This window comes from Eucyclogobius newberryi, unplaced genomic scaffold (genome assembly GCF_026437365.1).
Source record: "Eucyclogobius newberryi isolate DKJ021-1_F unplaced genomic scaffold, fEucNew1.0.hap1 SCAF_1, whole genome shotgun sequence".
Taxonomy (NCBI): domain Eukaryota; kingdom Metazoa; phylum Chordata; class Actinopteri; order Gobiiformes; family Gobiidae; genus Eucyclogobius; species Eucyclogobius newberryi.
The window spans coordinates 16,141,491-16,164,538 of NW_027315723.1; the positions used below are offsets into that span (position 1 = coordinate 16,141,491).

General features: G+C 40.8%; 1 protein-coding gene and 1 long non-coding RNA gene across 2 annotated transcripts; one reads left to right on the forward strand and one right to left on the reverse strand.

Annotated features, from left to right (window-relative positions):
• Positions 1 to 271: 271 nt before the first annotated feature.
• Positions 272 to 17,127, forward strand: tubgcp3 (tubulin gamma complex component 3). Its single transcript, XM_072438407.1, has 23 exons — positions 272 to 483; positions 1,477 to 1,584; positions 3,132 to 3,199; positions 3,277 to 3,357; positions 3,709 to 3,956; positions 4,286 to 4,491; positions 4,846 to 4,961; positions 5,453 to 5,578; positions 5,660 to 5,728; positions 6,042 to 6,177; positions 7,239 to 7,405; positions 8,340 to 8,450; positions 8,962 to 9,070; positions 9,436 to 9,625; positions 9,826 to 9,961; positions 10,036 to 10,104; positions 11,310 to 11,445; positions 11,631 to 11,719; positions 12,722 to 12,853; positions 13,837 to 13,977; positions 15,739 to 15,855; positions 16,160 to 16,254; positions 16,770 to 17,127. Exons 1-23 carry the CDS (start codon positions 408 to 410, stop codon positions 16,834 to 16,836), a joined length of 2,793 nt encoding a protein of 930 aa, XP_072294508.1. The 5' UTR covers positions 272 to 407; the 3' UTR covers positions 16,837 to 17,127.
• Positions 17,128 to 19,757: 2,630 nt separating this feature from the next.
• Positions 19,758 to 22,558, reverse strand: LOC140364741 (uncharacterized). Its single transcript, XR_011927730.1, has 4 exons — positions 21,903 to 22,558; positions 21,115 to 21,267; positions 20,768 to 20,924; positions 19,758 to 20,444 (listed from the first exon to the last, which is right to left on the reverse strand). It is a non-coding gene; the product is annotated as an uncharacterized lncRNA (long non-coding RNA).
• Between the last annotated feature and the right edge of the window lie 490 nt (positions 22,559 to 23,048).

Sequence of the window (23,048 nt, forward strand, 5' to 3'; positions counted from 1 at the left end):
TTTATTTAATTTCACAAGGGACGTGCGCCAGAAAAAGTTTGAGAAGCTCTGCCTAATACGATGAGATTTGCCTGTCCCACTTTAGGAACAATTATTCTGCTGTAGGACAACACCGTCAGTTCGGCACAGTACTGCACTAAATTTCTCTATACATTTGACTAAAATCCAAACCATATAACTTTAACCACCATAGAACAGTCAAGAAACATGCTAACAAGTTTATTATTTTGTGTTTTGAAGCTCTTATTTTGAAAGAACACAGGGAAAAAAAGTTTACACCGTTCTATCTTTCCTCGCTTGTCAAAATGGCGCTGTTTCTGGTGGGATGCTGGAACTAGCCGTCTCTTTCTGCACCGTTTACCCCTCAAAACACCCCGAAAAAGAGCGCACTCAGGCCTGGAGACGAAATGGCCACCCTGGACCAGAAATCACCCAACGTGCTGCTCCAAAGCCTGTGCTGCAGAGTGACCGGGAAGAGCGAAGGTAAGGCGGCTAACATCAGCATGGGCTCCCGCTCTCATCGCCCGAACCACGGTTTATCCCAGACTCAGCCCCAAAAGTTCATATTTAAATTTATATTTTTCCTTTTTAAATACATCCCCTTTGAAGATTGACCTAAACACATATTCACATTTCCCAGTTTTCATAATACATATTTCGGCTTAGGAATTTTGTCCAAAAGTAATTCCTTTCAGTGTAAAATTTGATGTTTTAACCAATGTTTTAAAAGTCGACGATGGTTGGTTGAACTGGAGAAAAACTCTTCTCTGATTGGTTCACATACTTCCGTGTACATGCTAAACACCATACCATTGACTCATTCAGTAGCTACATTATGACATTTTAACACATTTATTTGCTATCAGCCTTCTGCTGCCCAAAATCCGAATGTCAAATCTTTCAATTAACAATACTGAACTTACACAAAGACCGATAATAATAAGTTGTTTGTCTCTTAGCGTTACGTTATCTGCAGGCAGCCAGCATCATCTACACGTTAAATATTGTAAAATTAGATGGAAGTGAATTATATTTTGTTTAGGTAAATGTATGTATTTAGCCTTGGTCCCGTGTTTTATCTTTTGCATTGTGTGATGGCAGCTCGGTCTTGGGTTACTGAAAACATTGGCTCTGATATTAAAAGGATAAATTAATTAATTTCTTAACCCGATACTTGTTCCTAGAGGGATGTGGTAAATTGCTATAGACCTGTGTTGAATTGTTTGCCAAGTTAGCTGCAAATTTAGCCTTTTATATTGACACATTTGTTTTGTATACATTCGTTCTATTGCAAGATATAATTCATTGGCATTAGCTCTGGTATTGTTTTGTTGAATTCCTGCAATCCCAAGTCCTAAAAACAGTTTTCCATATATGAATAAATAAAAATAAAAAGTAATTGTATGAAATTGTATAATTGTATTTAACTTTCTGTGAATTGTTTAATGACATTATTTGACTGTGTTTTGTCTCCAGCTGAAGTGGCTCATCAGTTCCAATACGCCGTGCGGGTGATCGGGAGTAACTACGCCCCCACCATCGAGCGAGATGAGATTGTGGTCTCAGCCAAGATCAAGCAAGAATGTAAGGACTCGTAATAATTTCACACTTGACTAAGCTTTTTCACTCGTGGCACTGGAGCGACCTATTTTTTGTTTAGTTGCTCTAACTCGCGCGTATTATTTGCACAGACAAACAATGTAGTCGAGCATATGCCAGTTTAAACGACCGTGATACACTAACGCCAATGACAATGCAATTATGCAACTGCTTCTTTAATTGTATTAGAGCGCATTTGTAGTTTGTGTAGAGATGTTCATCCACTAACCGACACATGTCACAGAGCTGCTGGAAAATAAATTGGTTTATTAATGTAATTGGAGTGACTTATAAGTCAGATTTGCAAATCACCAGAAGATGTCCTTATTTCTTTAAACTCCTCCCTTTGTTTGAAGTACATTGGTTCCCTTTGAAAGGGTGTACAGCCCTTTGCCTTAGCCCTTCCGTTCACTGCTAATGGGAATTGGGATACTGCTTTGTCTCTTGTGAACGCACTCAATAAAATACTAGGGCTAAAGTGTACAATCGGGATTGAATTTAGTCTCAATACATTTTATAGATGCAATTATATGAAACTTAACTATAATTTACCTCAAAATCAATTGTCTCATTGATGGTGTCTGAGAAGACCTGTAAAAACTCAAACAAAACGAAAATATTGCAAAAACCCCATAACATGCAAAAACTATATAAATTATTCAACACGACATAAGAATATTATTTACAATTTTATGGATGACTTTTTAACCTTCCAACCTCCAATGTTGCTTAACACATCAATTATTAACAACCTGTTCTAAAATAATTCATTACATTTGATTTGAGAGACCAAGGAAATAAAACGTATATTTATATTTTTGATTTAATTCAGTTACATTTATTTTCGTAATGCTCAAGATCTTAACACCAGTTTTATCAAAGATTTAACTCTTCAATCTTTCTTGCACAATACAAAATTAAATAAAGGCTAATGTAGGACTTTTCTAATGATTCAAGTTCAACCTTTATGTTGCGATTTATATAAATATATACTGTTAACAGAACATTAACATACAGGCATTTAATGATTAATGCATTTAACACAAAAATAGTAAAATTTCTCACCCCAAAGTCTGAACTCTGCTCCAAAACACATGCTTTTATCGACAGATGATTGGCTGTGGACCATTGCATTAAAAAGGCCTAAGCTGAACACTGCCAATCACAAATTACAAATCACAAAAATAGATTTTGGTGTTAACCAATTGCAGTAGTGATACTTTTGCAATATATTGTGCTGCCCCACTTAATAAATCACTTTATCTGTTTGCGGGTTGGTGATCTCTAAAACTCTAAAAGCTTTATAACGGTGAATCCCACAGGATAGTGCAAAAACTATTGATTTGTCTAATCTCAAAATAACACTTTAAAATAACCACTTATGTTTGTCCAACGTGTAGATGGAAAACGTATTTATGGATTTTACTGTGGTTTAAAAAGAGCAAAGTGGAAGAGAGGCTTTTTACGGTGATATATTTAGGCCTGTTATTGACTACTAAAAAGGGGCTGAACTGAATTTTTTGTCATTTCAGTGTTGAAGCAGAGAAGAAGAGAAGATGCTGACATTTTCTCAGGGCTGCATAAGAAACTGCAAGGCCAGGTCTGCGCCGTTTGAAATAAAATGTTGATGTTGTATTTATGATTTAAACATTATGGCGTGTGTTTGTTTGTATTCAGGGCGTGTTGAAGCATCGCTGGTCCGTCCTTTATCTGTTACTCAGTTTGTCTGAAGACCCCAGGAAGCCCTCCTCCTCTAGGGTGAGAGAGGACCACAGACTCCAAATCTAACGGTCATACTTTTAATTTGTAGGTTCTACTGACTAGAATCCTGCTCCACTGCTCCTGACAGGTTTAATCCAGAGACACTGAAGGATTCCTTGCAGATTTAAACCTTGTTTTAGTCATTTAGATCTACGTAAATCTGCTTTAGTTCTAATCCTTTAAAATTAGGGGTGCTTTAGATGCTGCTTTAAACCTGTTTTAGGACTGTATTAGTCCTGGTTTACACCCTGGTTCATTCCTGGATTAGTTCCTGGTTTAGTTCTGGTTTAGTTCTGGTTTAGTTGTGTTTAGACCCTGTTTTTTTTGACAGTATTTTCTTTCTCGCAGGTTGGTCCGTACAGCTCCCTCTTTGCTCAGCCTCTCCCTCGTGATGCCCACTCCACGCCCTTCTACTGCACCCGACCACAGAGCCTGTCCCTGGCCTACGGAGACCGCCCCCCCTCTGGTCTCACCTCTGGACTAGGACCAAGTCTGGGTCCTGGACTTGGGTCTAGTCTTGGGACCAGCGGGATCTCAAGTCTTGGGGTGTACACTTTAAATGGACCCACGCCTACACCTCAATCTCTACTGGCGGGGTATGTTTAATACTTCTACAACTTTAACTACCATTTACTTTTTACCTCCAAATGTTACTTCAAATTCTAAAGCTACTAATGTAACTGATTCTGCAAGTATCTAACTAATGCTACTACGTCTAGTTCTACTGCTACTCCTATCACAACTCTTATTTAGTTTATTGTAGTTGTAGTAGTAGTAGTAGGAGCAGTAGCATTTGAAGTATCAATGGTAGTCCATGCTTTAGTTGCAGCAGTAGTAGTAGTAATTTTATTGATTTTAATTGAGTACTTTTACTTGATATCATAACATTATTTAGCAGTAATCTATTTTCCTGTATGTTTTCCAGTCAGCCTCCTCAGTCTGCTGCTGCACCAGTCCCCCCTTTGGGCTCCCGTCTTGCCTGGGCTCTTCCTGTAAACCCTGCCCCCTCTACCGCCACGGCCCCGCCCTCTTCAGCCACAGCGCCGCCATCTTCTGCATTAGGCCCACCCACAGCAAGGACTGTGCCGTCGCCTAAAATGACACGGACTCGGCGAGACGGAGACATGACAGGTCGGCTTACAACTCAACTGTAATATGAACATGGCTCCATTTAGAGCTCAGAACCTCCTGAATCCTGTCAGTTTGTTGACAGTGCGTCCCAAAAAAGAAAAGCGGTGTAAATACTATAATATAGTATTTGTAAGCGGTTTAAATACTATAGTAGCTTTTCTTTTTTGGGACGCACTATAAGCTTGTAAGTGATGAGGATATTCATGCTAAATTACACCATTAAAATCAATGTAAACATCAGTTGATTCACCAAGTCACTCAACATTGGCATCAACTCAAAAACAAAATCAATATCTGCCTGGTCCAACTAAAACACCATTTAAACTTGTTAAATGATTTGTTCTCTGTCCTCAGGAGAGGTGACCGAGACGGCACTGGTCCGGGACATTCTCTACGTGTTCCAGGGAATCGATGGAAAGTTCATCCGAATGAGCAACCAGGAGGACTGCTATAAGATCGACTCTTCCAAGGTAAAGACTTTGAAAATAACCACATTTCTCTCAATGGGAGGGCATCTGACACACAGGGATACAGGAGGTTGGGAGGGCCTCTGACACACAGGGATACGGGAGGATGGGAGGGCCTCTGACACACAGGGATACGGGAGGATGGGAGGGCCTCTGACACACAGGGATACAGGAGGATGGGAGGGCCTCTGACACACAGGGATATGGGAGGATGGGAGGGCCTCTGACACACAGGGATACAGGAGGATGGGAGGGCCTCTGACACACAGGGATACAGGAGGATGGGAGGGCATCTGACACACAGGGATACAGGAGGATGGGAGGGCCTCTGACACACAGGGATACGGGAGGATGGGAAGGCCTCTGACACACAGGGATACAGGAGGATGGGAGGGCCTCTGACACACAGGGATACGGGAGGATGGGAGGGCCTCTGACACACAGGGATACAGGAGGATGGGAGGGCCTCTGACGCCTGTCTCTGTCTCCTGCAGGTGGCAGTCTCTAAATCTCTCCATGACCTCAGTAGTAGACTGTCGGAGCTCGGCTGGCTTCATAACAAAGTTCGAAAGTACGCGGACTCCCGGAGCCTGGACCGGGCCTTCGGACTAGTGGGACAGGTGGGTCTGGGGCTCTGTTATGTAGTTGGGTCACACACCTCATCCCCTTTTACATATTTGAGTGTGTTTGTTTGTTTTTAGAGTTTCTGTGCGTCTCTACATGAGGAGTTGAAGGAGTACTATAGGCTGCTGTCGGTACTGCATTCACAGGTACGTGCCTTTTTAACATTTCCAACTTTTATATCCATTTTTTTCCTCTGTTGCCTTACCGTATCTCTCTTTAGAGCGCAAAGAAGTGGTCAGATACCATTAAGCCTGGTGTCCACTGCATTTTTTTTTTCTGAGTGAAGTAAAGTCACCAAAGTTGTATTGTACTTAAAAAAATAAAGGGGAATTGGAGAGATATGGTCCTGTTCACAGCTGCAATCCTTTGCTGTTACTTTGAGGATTGGTTAGTCACAGCGAGACTGCGACCGAGTTCCAAAATAACAGTTCTAAACCTTTTCCCACCCCCGTCTCTCAGCTGCAGGTGGAAGATGAGCAGGGTCTTCCGGCGCTCCCCTCTGATGGCTCCCTGACACTGAGGAGGCTCCTGGTCTGGATGTATGAGCCCAAATTCAGGCTCAAGACTCTTGCTGCACTCGTTGACTTTTGCCACGGTTTGTGTCTGCTCACAACTACTGTCTCTATAAAACTAAACTCTCTAAAAACTGTATGTGCACAATCACATAGGGTTGGGCTTGTATTGATGATCTCAATTTTCTTTTCACTTTAATTTTGTCATTTAAAAATAAATGCATATTAATTTCAACATGATTTTCTGAACGTAAACAACTGAACTTACTTTTAAAAAAGACCCAAGCTGATGATTGGATCTTGATTAAACAAATAACGGTTAAACTGTTATTTGTTAACGATATTGATTCAAAGTGGTAGAATAATTCATAGAAGACAATTTGATGCATTTATAATGCAACTAAGATAGTCAATACAGTCAAATTATTTTATACAACTGGCCTAAGTCCTGTTTGTGAGCTGCAGTCCATTATCCAGTTTTGGAATGAAATATTTTACAATTATCAGAACTTCAGAAGATCACAAACTTTGGCTTCTCCATGTGTCATTATCACGCAGTGTACAGGGATTATGAGCTGCCATCACCTGCTCACAATGAACGCACGACTGCTGATCATACGGCGACGGGGAGGGGCAGGGGGCAGATAGGTTTGACGTTTGTTGGGAGTTGTAGGGTCCGAGTGCTGCAGTAAAATACAACTGCAGACGGCAGTATAAGGGCTCAGGGGGGCTGGAGCTGAGCCAGAGACACAGAGGTGAAACCCGGCACAGCAAGCACCTCTGACCAGCTTCTGAACAAATCACCGCACACAGGAAACCCAGAAAAGGTTTAAGCCAGAAAGGTTTTTTGCAAGCAGTGCTAAAGTTAACACGTTTGAGAAGATGGTTGGACTAAAGACATGTCCCTTGTAGATCGTGAGCAGGTAAACGTATCCATTCATGGCACTCACTCCTGTCTTGAGCTCGGGCCCTCCTCAAATGAGATTCAATCACAGTGCGAGTTTTGGTGTTCAAAGCTTACAAAATCGCACAGTGTACGCCCAGCTTTATGTAGGACACTTTAAGGGCTTTCTGGGTCTCCTAAGTTATGGCCTCAAACATATTCTAGTTTTAACAAACTAATCGTGGGTGTGACTCTCTGCAGGTCGTAAAGGTGGGGAGCTGGCGTCTGCGGTCCACTCCTACACTAAGACTGGTGACCCTCAGATGAGAGCCCTGATCCAACACATCCTGAGTCTGGTGTCTCAACCCATCCTGCACTGTTTGTGTCGCTGGATCTACGACGGAGAGCTGGATGACACCTACCACGAGGTAAAGTTACTCCCATTGATGAGACTCTGTCATGCTCTGAGTGACAGGTGGATTTAACCAATCGCAGTGAAGTGAACTCTCTGAAGAAACGCTAATCTCTTACAGAAGCCCAGAAGTCTCCTGCGCAATTCACATAAGACACTCTTCTTATACATTCAAGTAAATCAGGCGGCGGAGGCCAAAACTACAGAGCCCAGAACTACAGAGCCCAGTCATTTGTTTGTGCCCCAAATAGTTCAGAAACGGCTTCACTTTTAATTGGGGTTAATTTTAGTCAGGCGTTTTAGAGAAAATCAATTGGAATGATAAATGCTAATGCCAAAGCGACCAAAACCATTTTAAAAGGCTAATAAAAGCCTAAATAATGCATTATGTCCCCACTTTAAAAACAATTACACTGTTATTTAGTTTTTAATGTTATCCTGGTATTTGAGATTCATCTTCGCTGAGGCGTAATCCTCGTGTCTGTCCCCAGTGAGGACACAGGAGGCTCATCAAAGTGTCTGTATGACCAGGCTAAACTGCCCTGAGCTAATGGACCCTCGTGACGTTACGCCTTTAATTCACTTTCAACTGTATTTAAACTGTCTCCACAGGACTTGGGGAGGGGAGGTATATCAGTGCGTCTGCAAGGTGAAGGAAACAAACGCCACAGCACTCATCAAAGCGAAAGCAGGGGTTCTCATAGTTTAGTCCTGGTATAGTTTAGGTTTGGTCTTGGATTAGTGTTAGTCTTGGGTAAAATAAATTAAATTTAGCTCCAAATGACCAATATGCACCTCTGTTTCACATGTGAGGTGCGGTGGAGTAGGAGGTGACCAGACGGAGATCATCTGTGTAGAATTGGGAGAATCCGTCTGGTTTAGTCCTGTGTTTTATCCTGATTTGGTCCAGTTTCACGAATGACTCCTTTAGATATTGTTTTATGTTATAGTTTTTCGTGGCCTCAGACCCAAACGTGAAAACAGACAGACTTTGGCACGACAAGTATTCTCTGAGAAAGTCCATGATCCCCTCCTTCATCACCATGGACCAGGCACGCAAGGTAAGAGTTATGTTGAGTACATTTATTATATGTACCAATTTGTTAAAGATGCACTATGTAATGCTTCAAGTAGGGGTTTTGCCACTTGCTTGTTTCCATGGAGATGTTATTGTTTCCCTGTATTGCTCCACATTATGGTATTAAACTCCTCTGTTTTGCATCTATTCAATTACAGATGTCTTTATTGCCAAGTAAATACCTGGCCTGGTTATGTTATGATGGAGATGGATAAGTTTAATGCCACACTGTGGAACCTTCTAGGCAAAGCAATAATATATCAATGGAAGCAGAAAAGAAAAGTTACATAGTGCACCTTTAGTGTTCTCTAACAATCAGTGCTTTCAGCTCCGCCCTCTGACAGTCTCCATGGAGTCATAGAATTACATTAATAACTGGTCATCATTAAGATCTTTTTTCTTGGTTTTCATCAAAGAGAAATAATACAGATATTTTTAAATATTTGCTCTTACATTTTCTAAACTGTTGAGTTCATTTTTGTTTAATTTTCCAGGTTCTTCTCATAGGTAAATCCATAAACTTCCTGCACCAGGTTTGTCAAGACCGAACTCCTCCCGGAAAAATCACTCCGGTCTCCAAAACGGCGGAGAACCCAACAGATGGTACGACCTTTAAGCCTCATATCAATATAAATCTGCTGCCTCATCTCCCATCTGTGAGATCGATTATGATATTGATGAAGGTATAAAAGCTTTCCCGCTCTCTAACCTTGTCCAACTCTCCAAAGACATTTCCACTGAGGCTTTGGAATTTAATGGAACAAAACTGTCAATAATGTGAACTTGAACAGCTGACAACTTATACAATGTTAAGGGTCTGCAACCTGCTTGTCTCCATAGAGATGTTATTGTTTTGAAAGCTTGTTAAATTTGGACCAATCCAGGCAAAGCAATAGCATCTCCACGGAGACTAAAAGGTGGCAGAGTAGTTCCATGAAATGACCATAAATCTGTTCTCCGTGTTGTAGCTGCAGTGTTACTGTCTGACCTGGAGGGGGCGTTCCAGGAGAAGATTGACGCTGCGTACCATGACACGTCCAAATATCTTCTGGACGTTTTGAACCGTAACTACCTCCTCCTCGAACACCTCCAGGCCATGAGGAGGTACTTGCTGCTGGGGCAAGGGGACTTCATCAGGCATCTCATGGACTTGCTCAAGTAAGACCTGCTTTAGTCCTGGTTTAGTCCCTGTTTTAGACCTGATTTAGTCCTTGTTAAGTACTGATTTAGACTAGATTTGATGTAGCAGAGACGAGTGTCAGATGCTGCAATTAAGAGGGTCAAATGTAGTAAAAGATGCAGAGGAGAGGAAGAGATGGAACAGAGGAGGTAGAGGATTAACTGTTTCTTGTTTTCAGACCGGAGCTGGCACGTCCTGCTACCACTTTGTACCAGCACAATCTCACAGGGATCCTGGAAACAGCGGTCCGAGCCACAAATGCTCAGTTCGACCATGTAGAGATCCTCAAACGACTCGACGTGAGGCTGCTGGAGGTAAAAATGCCATTCTCGTTCTAGTTTTCGATTTGATTGAATTTTGTCAACATCTTTGCCCATTTTGTTTGAAGGTTTCTCCTGGTGACACAGGCTGGGATGTGTTCAGTCTGGACTACCACGTGGATGGGCCTATAGCCACGGTAAGACTAAAAAAGGAACATTTTATGTAAGCCATAATAGAGGAACTATGATGATTGCAAAATATGGCTGAAACTAATGACCATTTTGTCAATCAATCCAATCAATCAAGCAAGCAAGCTCAAAAGCCTTTAATTAATCAATTAGGTGTTAACAGACAAAATAGTTTTTAATCCAAAACACAGAATTTGCACATTTCCCGTGTAATTTTCCTGTAAATACTGCTCATAAAACCTCTTCAGCTCATGGCATGTTTTGGAGCTTATGTAGACTGGTTAACGATTATTCTTTATTATATTAGTAGACAAATATTCCAAATATTGATTAGTTATGATTAATTGATTAACTAGTTTCAGCCCTAATGAAAATTATTCCTAACTTAAAGGCGCAATGGACGATTTTTCGCCGATTTGAGAACGCAGGCGGAAGTGCGCATGCGCACTCCTCCGTGCGGACTGATACAACACACACGTGCGATCACATCGCATCTCTCGTCTCCCGTAGATTTCCGTCTACTTCTGAGTCAGCTCAAACTGTCTTTTTCCGTCTTCATTTTGCCCCGTACACTGAGGGAACTATATTATGATAGATCCATGCGCTTAGACACGCGGAAACGTGGGACGATCCGCACGCGGCTGCAGGTGAGCGATAGGTGCGTTTTATGATTGATACGAGGCAGGACTAATCTGCAGTCCACACCACGAGGAAATAAGACTCAGATTTGTGCCAAAAAAAAGGTCCATTCAACCTTTAAATAATTAATAGATTCTTCTTTTTATCCTGCATGCATTGTTTTTTTTGTTTGTTTACCTAGTCCTGTTTTTTAATATTGCAGGATACACATTGTAAATTGACTTAAGTAATTTCCCTAAAGTTAAAAAAAAATCAAAAAAATCTGGATGATAACGTTTTGAATTTGGTTTAAAGCCAAGACCACCTATTTGTCTCCATGAATGTCATTGCCTAGAATGTTCCTCAGTGTGGCTTTAAACGTGTCTATCTCATGGGATGGATAACGTCTTGATGGAGACAGGTCGTGAACCTCCACCACAAAAGTGAAATGGTGAACCTTTAGTAATAGAAATGGATATATTTTTCCACTTTTTTTTTAAAGAAAGTTTACGCAGCAATTTTAGTTTTTATTTTCAATCTGATTTTTCTTGCTTCTTTTAGTATTGGTTTCTTTATATTCTTACATATACTGCAGGTGTTCACGAGGGAGTGCATGGGACATTATCTGAGAGTGTTTCATTTCCTATGGAGAGCAAAGAGGATGGAGTACACGCTAACGGACATCTGGAAGGGACAGATGTGCAACGCCAAACTGCTCAAGACCATGCCCGGTACAGTGTCAGATGCCCTCCCATATCCCTGTGTGTCAGATGCCCTCCCATATCCCTGTGTGTCAGATGCCCTCTCATATCCCTGTGTGTGTCAGATGCCCTCCCATATCCCTGTGTGTGTCAGATGCCCTCTCATATCCCTGTGGTGATTATGTTTTTTGTATTTTTGTTTATTTTCATTCCAGAATTATCCGGAGTTTTGCATCAGTGTCACATTTTGGCCTCTGAGATGGTTCACTTCATTCACCAGATGCAGTACTACATAACTTTTGAGGTACTACTGTTTACTACTATGCCTACTACAGTCAAATAATAATAATAATAATAATAATAATAATAATAATAATAATAATAATAATAATAATAATAATAATAATAATAATAATAATAATAATAATAATAATAATAATAATAATAATAATAATAATAATAATAATAATAATAATAATAATAATAATAATAATAATAATAATAATAATAATAATAATAATAATAATAACTTTTATTTATATAGCGCTTTTCAGTGACCCAAAGACGCTGAACATAATAAAAAAGGGGGGGGTATTTACAGACAGGGGGGACAACACGTACAGAACACATTAATATACAGATAAAATGAACAAGACAGAAGAAGTAGAGAGAAAAAGATGGGGATGTAACAGGGGGTAGAAGTGTAGGCAATGGGGTAGAGGAGGCTAGGGGTAGGGGAGGTCATAGGCTTGGGTGAAGAGGTATGTTTTTAGGCGGGATTTGAATGTTGTGAGTGAGGGAGAGTGGCGGACAGGTTGGGGGAGGGAGTTCCAGAGTCGGGGTGCTGTTCGGGAGAATGCTCTGTCGCCAAAAGTTTTGAGTCGGGATGTTGGTGCAGTCAGGTTGAGAGAGGAGGAGGATCGGAGAGCTCGCAGGTGTGCATGAAGTGCACTGTAGAATAACCCTGGACAGTGAGGACACCTTTGTGGTCTGGTAGCTTCACAGGAGGCGAGTTTGCTGAGGTCATGTTCAGGGAAATTGACGATAAATCTTTTTGCTGCGGCTTCTATTTCTATTTTCAGCCATAATAACTTATATCTGCAACATACCCAAGGTTAGGTTGAAGTTATTAAAGCAATTACTGCCAAACACAGTTCTGCCCCTTATTTAATCAATTCAATAATACTTTAATACTTTAAATCTCCCCTGGTTCTCCCCAGCAAGCATTTCCTGTGTGACCTTTGACTGGCAGGTTCTCTTAAGCTATTAAGTATTTGGAGAGAGTTTATATTTGTCTGATTTTCAGGTCTTGGAGTGTTCATGGGACGAGCTGTGGAACAAAGTGCAGCAGGCGCAGGACTTAGACCACATCATTGCAGCGCACGAGGCTTTTCTGGACTCGGTCATTTGCAGGTGTTTGCTCGACAACAACAGCCGGGTATGTGCAGGGTTTAAGAGTGTGACCTTTTGAAATGCACGTTTTCAATGTACTCGCCAACAGCAGGAGGGTGACGAGAAATATGACTCTTTTGTCTGCTATATTGTTCTATCTATTACACCCGGTGGATCATTTTTTGTTTTGTACATTTTAAATAATATTGTACATTTCAGATAATATGGTCTAAAGCGACTTGAACGTAGGAACGAGTCTGCAGATGTCCGGATTGAAAACTGAGGCGCTGCTTTCCGCCTGCCCCTTTGTCATGACGTCATGACGACAGCTGCCGATCAATATAGAGAGCTGTGGATTTTTTTTCCTATTTGTACCAAAATGTCTATGCTACCAAGTACGTGTATCAAAGCAATAATAATAATAAACTGGCATTGTTAGAGCAATGGTGTTGTGAATGCCGAAGAATAACAACTATTAAAACATGAATCACTCTAAATACTGTATCGAGAGTGTAAAGAGTGTTTAGGCTCGTAGGCTTTATTTGACAAGACTGTACTGCACGAAATGGGCTCTGACTGTGGAATGACATGCAGTAAATGCCACGAGCTGCACCCAAAGTGTTTAAAATCTATGGTTGCTTTACACTGACCTTGGAGAACGACAGGTGCTGTTCTGCATTAGGATGTTTTTCAGGATTGGAGTGTGTCTGTAGTGTTTTTTAAAAGCTGTTTTTGTTAGTTCTTTACTGTGTTCTAGCGAACCTGATCTGTGTTGGTCAAATACGCACCCCAGGCAAGCACACGTAGTCACATGGTGTGACAGAGTGGGCTTGCCTCGCCACAGATCTGACCTGCTACTCTGGTCGCACAAAAATCTTGTCTAATGCGTGAAACATTCCAGGCCAAACAATAACATCTCATGAAAACCACACAGTGGACCTTTTTATCATGTTTGTAAAGGTCTGGTGGACAATAACTGTAGGGTTTGGACAAGTCCTGTTCACATGAATGTGTCCTTTTGTTTTGCAGTCGCTGTTGCATCAGCTCAGGTCCATCTTTGACCAGATCATCGAGTTTCAGAATGCCCAAGATTCACTGTACCGTTCTGCCCTGGGGGAGCTGAGTCTGAGACTGCAGTTTGAAGAGCGGAAGAAGCAAAGAGAGGAGGAGGTATGTAAGGGGGGGGAGAGAGAGGAGGAGGTGTGTAAGAGGGGGGTCGAGAGAGAGGAGGTGTGTAAGAGGGGGGGGGAGAGGAGGGGGGGAGAGGGAGGAGGTGTGTAAGAGGTGGATAGAGAGGTGTGTAAGAGGGGGGGGGGAGAGAGAGAGAGAGGAGGAGGTGTGTAAGAAGGGGAGAGAGAGGAGGAGGTGTGTAAGAGGGGGGAGCGAGAGAGGAGGAGGTGTGTAAGAGGGGGGGAGAGAGGAGGAGGTGTGTAAGAGGGGGGGAGAGGAGAGGAGAAGGTGTGTAAGAGGGGGGGAGAGGAGAGGAGGAGGTGTGTAAGAGGGGGGGAGAGAGGAGGAGGTGTGTAAGAGGGGGGGAGAGAGGAGGAGGTGTGTAAGAGGGGGACAGAGAGGAGGAGGAGGTGTGTAAGAGGGGGACAGAGAGGAGGAGGAGGTGTGTAAGAGGGGGACAGAGAGGAGGAGGAGGTGTGTAAGAGGGGGACAGAGAGGAGGAGGAGGTGTGTAAGAGGGGGACAGAGAGGAGGAGGAGGTGTGTAAGAGGGGGACAGAGAGGAGGAGGAGGTGTGTAAGAGGGGGACAGAGAGGAGGAGGAGGTGTGTAAGAGGGGGACAGAGAGGAGGAGGAGGTGTGTAAGAGGGGGACAGAGAGAGAGGAGGGGGACAGAGAGAGAGGAGGAGGTGTGTAAGAGGGGAGAGAGAGAGGAGGAGGTGTGTAAGAGGGGAGAGAGAGAGGAGGAGGTGTGTAAGAGGGGAGAGAGAGGAGGAGGTGTGTAAGAGGGGAGAGAGAGGAGGAGGTGTGTAAGAGGGGAGAGAGAGAGGAGGAGGTGTGTAAGAGGGGAGAGAGAGAGGAGGAGGTGTGTAAGAGGGGAGAGAGAGAGGAGGAGGTGTGTAAGAGGGGAGAGAGAGAGGAGGAGGTGTGTAAGAGGGGAGAGAGAGAGGAGGAGGTGTGTAAGAGGGGAGAGAGAGAGGAGGAGGTGTGTAAGAGGGGAGAGAGAGAGGAGGAGGTGTGTAAGAGGGGAGAGAGAGAGGAGGAGGTGTGTAAGAGGGGAGAGAGAGAGGAGGAGGTGTGTAAGAGGGGAGAGAGAGAGGAGGAGGTGTGTAAGAGGGGAGAGAGAGAGGAGGAGGTGTGTAAGAGGGGAGGGAGGGAGAGAGAGAGGAGGAGGTGTGTAAGAGGGGAGGGAGAGAAAGAGAGAGGAGGAGGTGTGTAAGAGGGGAGGGAGAGAAAGAGAGAGGAGGAGGTGTGTAAGAGGGGAGAGAGAGAGAGGAGGTGTGTAAGAGGGGAGAGAGAGAGAGGAGGAGGTTTGTAAGAGGGGGGGAGAGAGAGGAGGTGTGTAAGAGGGGAGAGAGAGAGGAGGAGGTGTGTAAGAGGGGAGAGAGAGAGAGGAGGTGTGTAAGAGGGGAGAGAGAGAGGAGGAGGTGTGTAAGAGGGGAGAGAGAGAGAGGAGGTGTGTAAGAGGGGAGAGAGAGAGAGGAGGAGGTTTGTAAGAGGGGGGGAGAGAGAGGAGGTGTGTAAGAGGGGAGAGAGAGAGGAGGAGGTGTGTAAGAGGGGAGAGAGAGGAGGTGTGTAAGAGGGGGGGGAGAGAGAGACGTGGAGGGGAGAGGGATTCTTGATGTAGGGAGTGAGAGAGGGAAAGAAAAATACAGTAATATTGTTTTCAGGGCCCAATTTTCTGTCTTTGGTCTGGATTCCCGTAAGTTATTACTGTTGTAAATATGAATCATGTTTTGAACCTGATTTTCCCTGATGCTCCAGGGTCAGTGGGGTGTGACGGCCGAGCAGGAGGCTGAGGAGCAGAGGAGGATCAAGGAGTTTCAAGAGATGATTCCAAAGATGTGCTCACAGCTGAGAATACTCACTCACTTTTATCAGGTAAAAGACACTGTATAAGGCTGCCCCAAATAAATTGTCTGTTTGCTGTAACCCGACCCACCATTTTTCAAGTAGATAGGTAAAAAAAAAATGTTTTAACTTTGAAGGGAAATCAAGAGCACGCATGTCTCTCTCCTCTGTCCCTGTCTCTGGACAAACTTTAGCACTGATTTACCACTTTAAATGAGACGTAGATAGTTGGCACTTCTTTGCTTTTCCAAAATGAGTGAACTCGACTATGTGCATCCTAACTCATCTCATTCCCGGGCTCATAAAACCACTTTGACTTGTTTGTTTTGTACAGAGCGTTGTTCAGCAGTTCCTGGTTCTGCTCATGACCAGTCCAGACGAGAGTCTCCGATTCCTCAGCTTCAGACTGGACTTCAGTGAACACTACAGGTTTGAACTATAACAACTATAGACCCGAAATACGATTCAATACTTGTTGGATTTGAAGTTAGACTTGAAATCCTAATATAAAAACAATCAACAACAAAAGCAGGAAAAGCCAGACCCAAACTTGAGCAGCTCGTCATAAATGTCTTCTATGGAAATGTTCAGAAATAGACTATATCGAAATTGTATTTAAGCATGTGAGCGTTTGACAGAGGGACTTGGAATGAGTTCAATTTTAAAAGATTTTAATGAAAGGTGGAATTTAATAGTATTTAAATATAAAATAGTCTATGTAGTACATTTGACATCCTATTTTAATTAATTAAACTCTTGAATTCTAATCAAAAATAGTTAAAACTTGAAAATATAACATTTGTTTATAATTGCTAGTGTGAGAAAACACGTAGGGGGTATTAAAGACAAAAAAACAATAATCCATCATATGCAGCAATTTCTAGTAGATGAAATGATAAATGTATATATTATTGTAATATGTTTTTCTCTTAATTCTTCCTCAGAGCGCGAGAGCCAAGACTGCGAGCGTCTTTAGGGACCACTAGAGGGCGACGCCTGTCCAGCATTTGAGGCCGGAGACTTATTGTATATTACATCAACAAATCTGCAAAATCACAAGAACAATTAAACAAGGACAACAAATGTATTCAGCCCGCCATGTAAATAACATACAAAAAAGACTATTGTTCATCGAGAACTACAAACATGGCGGATAAAAATGCCCACCAATCTCACACAGAAAAGGACAGTATTAAAGTACAATTTTTAACCCCTAATATTCCCACTACTGTCCAAAGCCAAATATATTATCCAAATATACTTTTTCACATGATCTGCCTTATTTGAAATATTTTCTGCTTGGTTTAGCTCCAAAATCCATAATTATAAATATAATTTCCCTAAATATACATAAAAATGGCTTTGGGACTCAGTTGAAAAGGGATTTATTTGACCAATTTAATGACATTTGGTGAAAATGTTATAGCTGGAGAATTTCTTGGTCAAAAACTGTGCTTTGTAACAATCCAGGTTTTTCTATGTCCAGTAAGCTGTTTACAATTATAAATATGTCTGGAAAAAGTATTTAAGAAGAGAAAATGTGTAAGACTGAACATAAGATATGTTACCACACCGAATATTGAGGATTTTTGTTTTTATTTTGCAAATGAAGTTGGAAAATCAATGGAAGTCATAGAGGAAAAGTTATATTTCCGACATGCATATAAATATAATAATATATTACAGATGCACTATGTGTCCTTTGTGGTGGTAGGTCTGCTTGTTGCCATGGACTTGTTGTTGCTTACTGTATAGGAACGTTACATTCACATTTTTTAAAGGATTTTTTTCACCCGCAGGTTTTATTGGAAAGGACATTACGCAAATTATCTGAGCTGAAAACTAACCCACAATTCTGTTTCCAAATAATGTCAACATTAAAATATACATTGTTTTGTATTCCTTGATCATTTTGTAGTTATATTCTAAACTCAAAATTGTTTTCATTATAATAAACAAACGAACATATGGCTATTTTAACTTTGAACATAAAATGCAAGCATATTTACATAAAATGCAAGCATATTTACATATCTACTATTTTTCCATTGACTTCCTTACATTTTCTATTTTCTTATTCTGTTGGAAGTTGGAATGTTATGTTTAAACTAGCAATTGTTAAAACGTTTAGTCTCAATATTGTCTATATATGGACTCTTATTTAAATTTCTGTTATTGACTATGGATAAATATTTAAAAGTTATTTTGTTTCAACTCTTGTCGTTCAGTTACATTTCTCACATGAATTACTTATTTTTGTTCAAACAGAGTTGATATTCCTTTTCACAGCCAGGACATGTGTTAAATTCACATTATTTTAATGGATTGATGCTGGTGTGAAGTTGAATTTAAACTTGAGGAAAATCAATGAAAAAGAGGGCACACCAGAGGCACCAAAGCTAAATGTACAAGCTTAATTTCACCATTGCTTCTTTAATAAAAAATGTTTTGTTTTGGTTTTGTATTTTTATTTGAAAAAGTTAATTTAGGATTATTTGTCAAGGAGAATTAAATGCATTTTTAAGATATGGAAACATAACAAATGAAATGCATGTTTTGCGTCAGAAGAGGGCACTACACTGCAATTATCGTACTAAACACTGCTCTTTGGACTGAAACCGCAGGGGAAACAAAATTGGCACCAAAAAGGTACTTGGGTAAAAGCATCCTTACTCTCCTACTGTAAAATAATATTACTAAAATAGTGGCCCAAGAAATAAAACACTATTTGGAGACACTTACTCAAGTATAACTAGCACCTGGTTTATATTTGACGTGCAAAAAGCTCAGTGACAAGTTTCATGTAAACTAAAGGTGAGACATGAAGCTTCTGACTAAAGCTGGAGTTTAATCTAAACCTCTTAAATTATATTGGTAATTGTATTTAGTTCACAAATATTTTTCCTCTCTGAAAACCCGCTGTCCGCAGTGACCTCCCGGACTCAGACTAGAATAGATTTGAACCTGTTTTATTCAACACGCATCACAAATTTATTATGAAAAGCCTAAAACGGTAAACAGTTAGTGAAACAGAGCCAGAAAAGCCCCTGGTACTATGAAAACTGGCCACAAAAGCAGAGCCCCAGGTGTGGCCTTTGACCTGTGGCTTGGAAGCTGCTGCAGTGCATTGTAGGTAGTGCTCGAGGCAAATGCAAACAAAACCAAACATAACATCTGCGAAAACCTTCTTTCTCTCGAGACATTCTCTGCACTCAAGCCCAAACTCAAGACTGACATTTTGGGACATTTGAAAATCAGGACAAGATACAGGACTAAACTCTCAGGACTGGACTGAACCAGGACTAAAACTGAATAAACCAAACTAAACCAACCAAACAAGAACTGAACCTGGTAGGCCATAGGCTGTAACTCAGAATGTGGCTAGAAAATGAATTTCGCTCCACCACATCAAGACTACATTTCAAAAGTGGTTTTCCAATCTCAAAGATGTACTTGAGCTGGGGGAAAAAGTTCTCCGCATGATTTCTGCCAGTATTTGAGAAAATAGGTGTCGAAGTTGCCAGTTTACCCAAATATGTGACAAATTGGGGTGTACACCCATCTTCATAACTTCTTATTTTTTTCATTCTTTGATTGATTACTTCAGAAATTCAGATTCTCAGAGACATTACTACTTTCTTGGAGGATGTAAAGTGGTGAGACTCTGGGTGCTTCAGTTTATGTGCAAACGTAAGTTAAAAAAACAATTTTAACAATTTTGCATGTTATCGTTACGCACTTGAAAACTCTTACTCCACATTTAGTATTCAACTGAATGCTTCAACAATTACAAATTCTCTATTCTTGATTCATACTACACTATAAAAACATAATCTAAAAGTAGTATTTTAACCCTTTCAACACCAGTTGCCCATTTGAAGAAAGAAAACATAGGCTATTGGTAAAGGTTTTATTCTATAGAACGGATATAATTTTATGTAATGTATTTTCAATATGAACAAATAATTACAATCATAAAAGCAGTATTTACAGCGTGATAAACAGGTTAATTAACATGTGTATCTTTCGATCTAGTATAAGGCAAACTTTCTGCAGAATAGGATATACATACAAACAGAGGAATGATATAAGTATGATTGATGTCAAAATGTGTAAGTACAACACTGGTTTGATAGTTACCTTTTGAGGACAAATATATATATTGGCAAATTGACAGTAAATAAAGATCAACCTCCTCGGATACATTTACCATGTTAGACAATGTCAATTTATCACTAGCACCTACACACCAAGCTAGTAAGTTATAAAGTTCAATTGGCACAATCTTTCTGGCAGAGGAAACATTTAGATCCTCTGATGTAGGAGGCAGATTTACATCCATCCTAGGGGCACTCTTGACCGCTTGTTTCAGTAATACACCTGCACTGTAAACTGTCCTTGAGTGCTCTCGCAGTGCTGCATCTTTACCACTTTCTGGCACCATTTCTCCATCACTACATGACATCTCAGAAACTGACATATCAGTTTCAGTTGAAAAATCCTGGTGGAGAAGTCTTGTCGTCTCTGTGGAAACCATTTCACTCAGGTTTCTTTTTGGTGGTTTGTGAATATTCAGCTGTGGTAAGTCTCGCTGTAATCTCTTCTTCAGAAGATCGGATCTGTAAAAATTAGAGAAGGAATAGAAATTCATAAGTATTGATAGATTACTATTTTATTTGTGTTTTAGTTTTAGAATTATTATTTTATTTGTGTTTTAGTATCCTATGTTTGTTGTTTATTTTGTGTTGTGTTTTAACAGGGTAACCACTTTTCTCACTGGGTTTTCCCTGTATAAATAAATAAAATTAATGAAAATATGTAGACTCCTGTAGCTAACAGGATTGGTTTGATCTTGAATGAAATTTCATGAATAAACATAGCTGTGATGTTTATCTGATCGTCTCTTGTTTTCTTTCATAAACAATAAGAATAATTTAATTACCGGTAACTTCCATGACCATGGTGTTTTTTGATGAATTTCTGGAACAGGGACAAGAGCATCTTCTGAGGATTTCCTGATTTTCAATCAGTCGTGTCCGGATGACACAGTGTCACAGAATACTGTATATGCATCGCCGTACTCCCAGACTTTAGGTAACCTGTATAAAGCAAGGAAATGCAGTGATTGGTCAGTGATTGAAATATACTAGCTCACTACAAACAGAAATTTGCTTTGATTCAAACGTCGTTAAAATTATCGTGTAGTCATTACAATAATTTTCAATTAAATTATGAATTTATCTAAATATATGGAAATATATATATTTTATTTGATTACCAAAATGTTACCTTTCATCACTTGTCTTCTTTGTCGGAAAGCTTGAGTATTCTTTGTAACACCTCTTGTGATAGAGGTGCCTTCAATGGCAACACAATCTTTACCTCTGGTACACATCAGGATGGATTCATCTGCTCTTTATTCAGCTGCTTTGACCAAACTTCCTTGTAAAAGAATTTCAATCAAGGGTGAGCACAATCAGTAAACAATCGCAAAAGTTGTATTGCCCTTTTATTCAACTCACATCATCATACAGTCTTACGTACATTACATCTACACCTACATGTAATAAACTAGGCACATATTCCTATAGTGATCTGTTCTTTTCTTCTGTATCTACCTCTGGATCTTCCTGCGTTGCATCAATGAAATTTCCCCATGTGGGACAATAAAGGATTATCTTATGTGCAATTGCTGTTGGAATTCATGTGCAATTACTGTGAAATTCATGTGTAATCTATGTGCTGTCATGACACATATTCATGTGCAATTACTGTCGTGATCACATGCAATGGTATTTATGTATTTATTTATTTGTCTATGGGAGTTTTTATTTATTTATAGGAGATCTTCTACTGAAAGTGTTTTTCAGACTTCCTATAAGTGATCTGTTCTTCTGTATCTACCTCTGGATCTTCCTGCGTTGCACCAATGAAATTTCCCCATGTGGGACAATAAAGGAATATCTTATCTTATCTTATCTATGTATATTTTCGCCAACTTATTTCACTGTGATTAGTCCTATTTACCACGAGCAAGAGAAAACACACATGCAAGAATCAATATATAATCTACTCACCAGCAGTTAAAGTTTCAGCTTGGACCAATTTATCTTTCTTTGTCTTGTGAGCCTCTTTGATACAGCGATCAACCTTCTGCAAATGATGCAAACTGCAGGAAGTACATTGCTTGACTTTTTAGATGATTTTGTCTTTACATCTGTGGTAGATCTCAGTCGTTTGGGGGAAAGTGGCAGAGTTGATGTGGTAGATTCAGCGTCATCCTCACCCTCTCCATGCAGCCCACAGACCGACTGTTTTGCCGCAAGCTTTTCAGCACTAGTAATTCGTTTCTTGTCAATGAAACGTCTATAGCATGTAGGGTGAAACGTCTATAGCATGTAGGGTGAAACGTCTATAGCATGTAGGGTGAAAGCCTGGCTTGTTACTTTCCAGAAATGAGAAAGATTTCCGTCCGAAGAAGCCACAGAAGACGTAGGATAGTTTTGTTTGGCGAAGTCGTCATTGTGTACACAAACAGCTGCCGCTAACGCGCGGTCTATTCCGTCAATTTAAGATAAGATAAGATAAGATATTCCTTTATTGTCCCACATGGGGGAATTTCATTGGTGCAACGCAGGTAGATCCAGAGGTAGATACAGAAGAACAGATCACTTATAGGAAGTCTGAAAAACACTTTCACTAGAAGATCTCCTATAAATAAATAAAAACTCCCATAGACAAATAAATAAATACCATTGCATGTGATCCCGACAGTAATTGCACATGAATATGTGTCACGACAGCACATAGATTGCACATGAATTTCACAGTAATTGCACATGAATTGCACATGAATTCCAACAGCAATTGTACATACGACAGAATTGCACATCAGTATTAGGTTAGGTCAGTATTGCGACGGGATAACGTGACGCTCTCCGGGTAAGACGACTGTTCTCCGCAGTTTCATGAGTTCCTCCTTTGTGGAAACGCGGAGCCAAGACACATCGCCACGACACGACGAAAACACTCAATCCAGCCGAATAAAGTCAAAACAAGTTAATTTAAAGCGATTCCAGTGCGTGTCCCGATCGTTCGTGAAGTTCCTCTTTCATATAAACGTGTATATAAACGTGTACCGACGACACGCCGTACTTTAGCGCGGCCGGAGGGCGCGGGGGGGGGCCTCGCTCGGAGCTAGCTCACGTCACAACAACACGACG

Coding starts and splice junctions, on each gene's coding strand:
- tubgcp3 (XM_072438407.1), top strand. CDS start 408: ATGGCCACCCTGGACCAGAAATCACCCAACGTGCTGCTCCAAAGCCTG. Junction 4,492..4,845: donor GCGAGACGGAGACATGACAG/GTCGGCTTACAA, acceptor CTCTGTCCTCAG/GAGAGGTGACCGAGACGGCA. Junction 5,579..5,659: donor CCTTCGGACTAGTGGGACAG/GTGGGTCTGGGG, acceptor GTTTGTTTTTAG/AGTTTCTGTGCGTCTCTACA.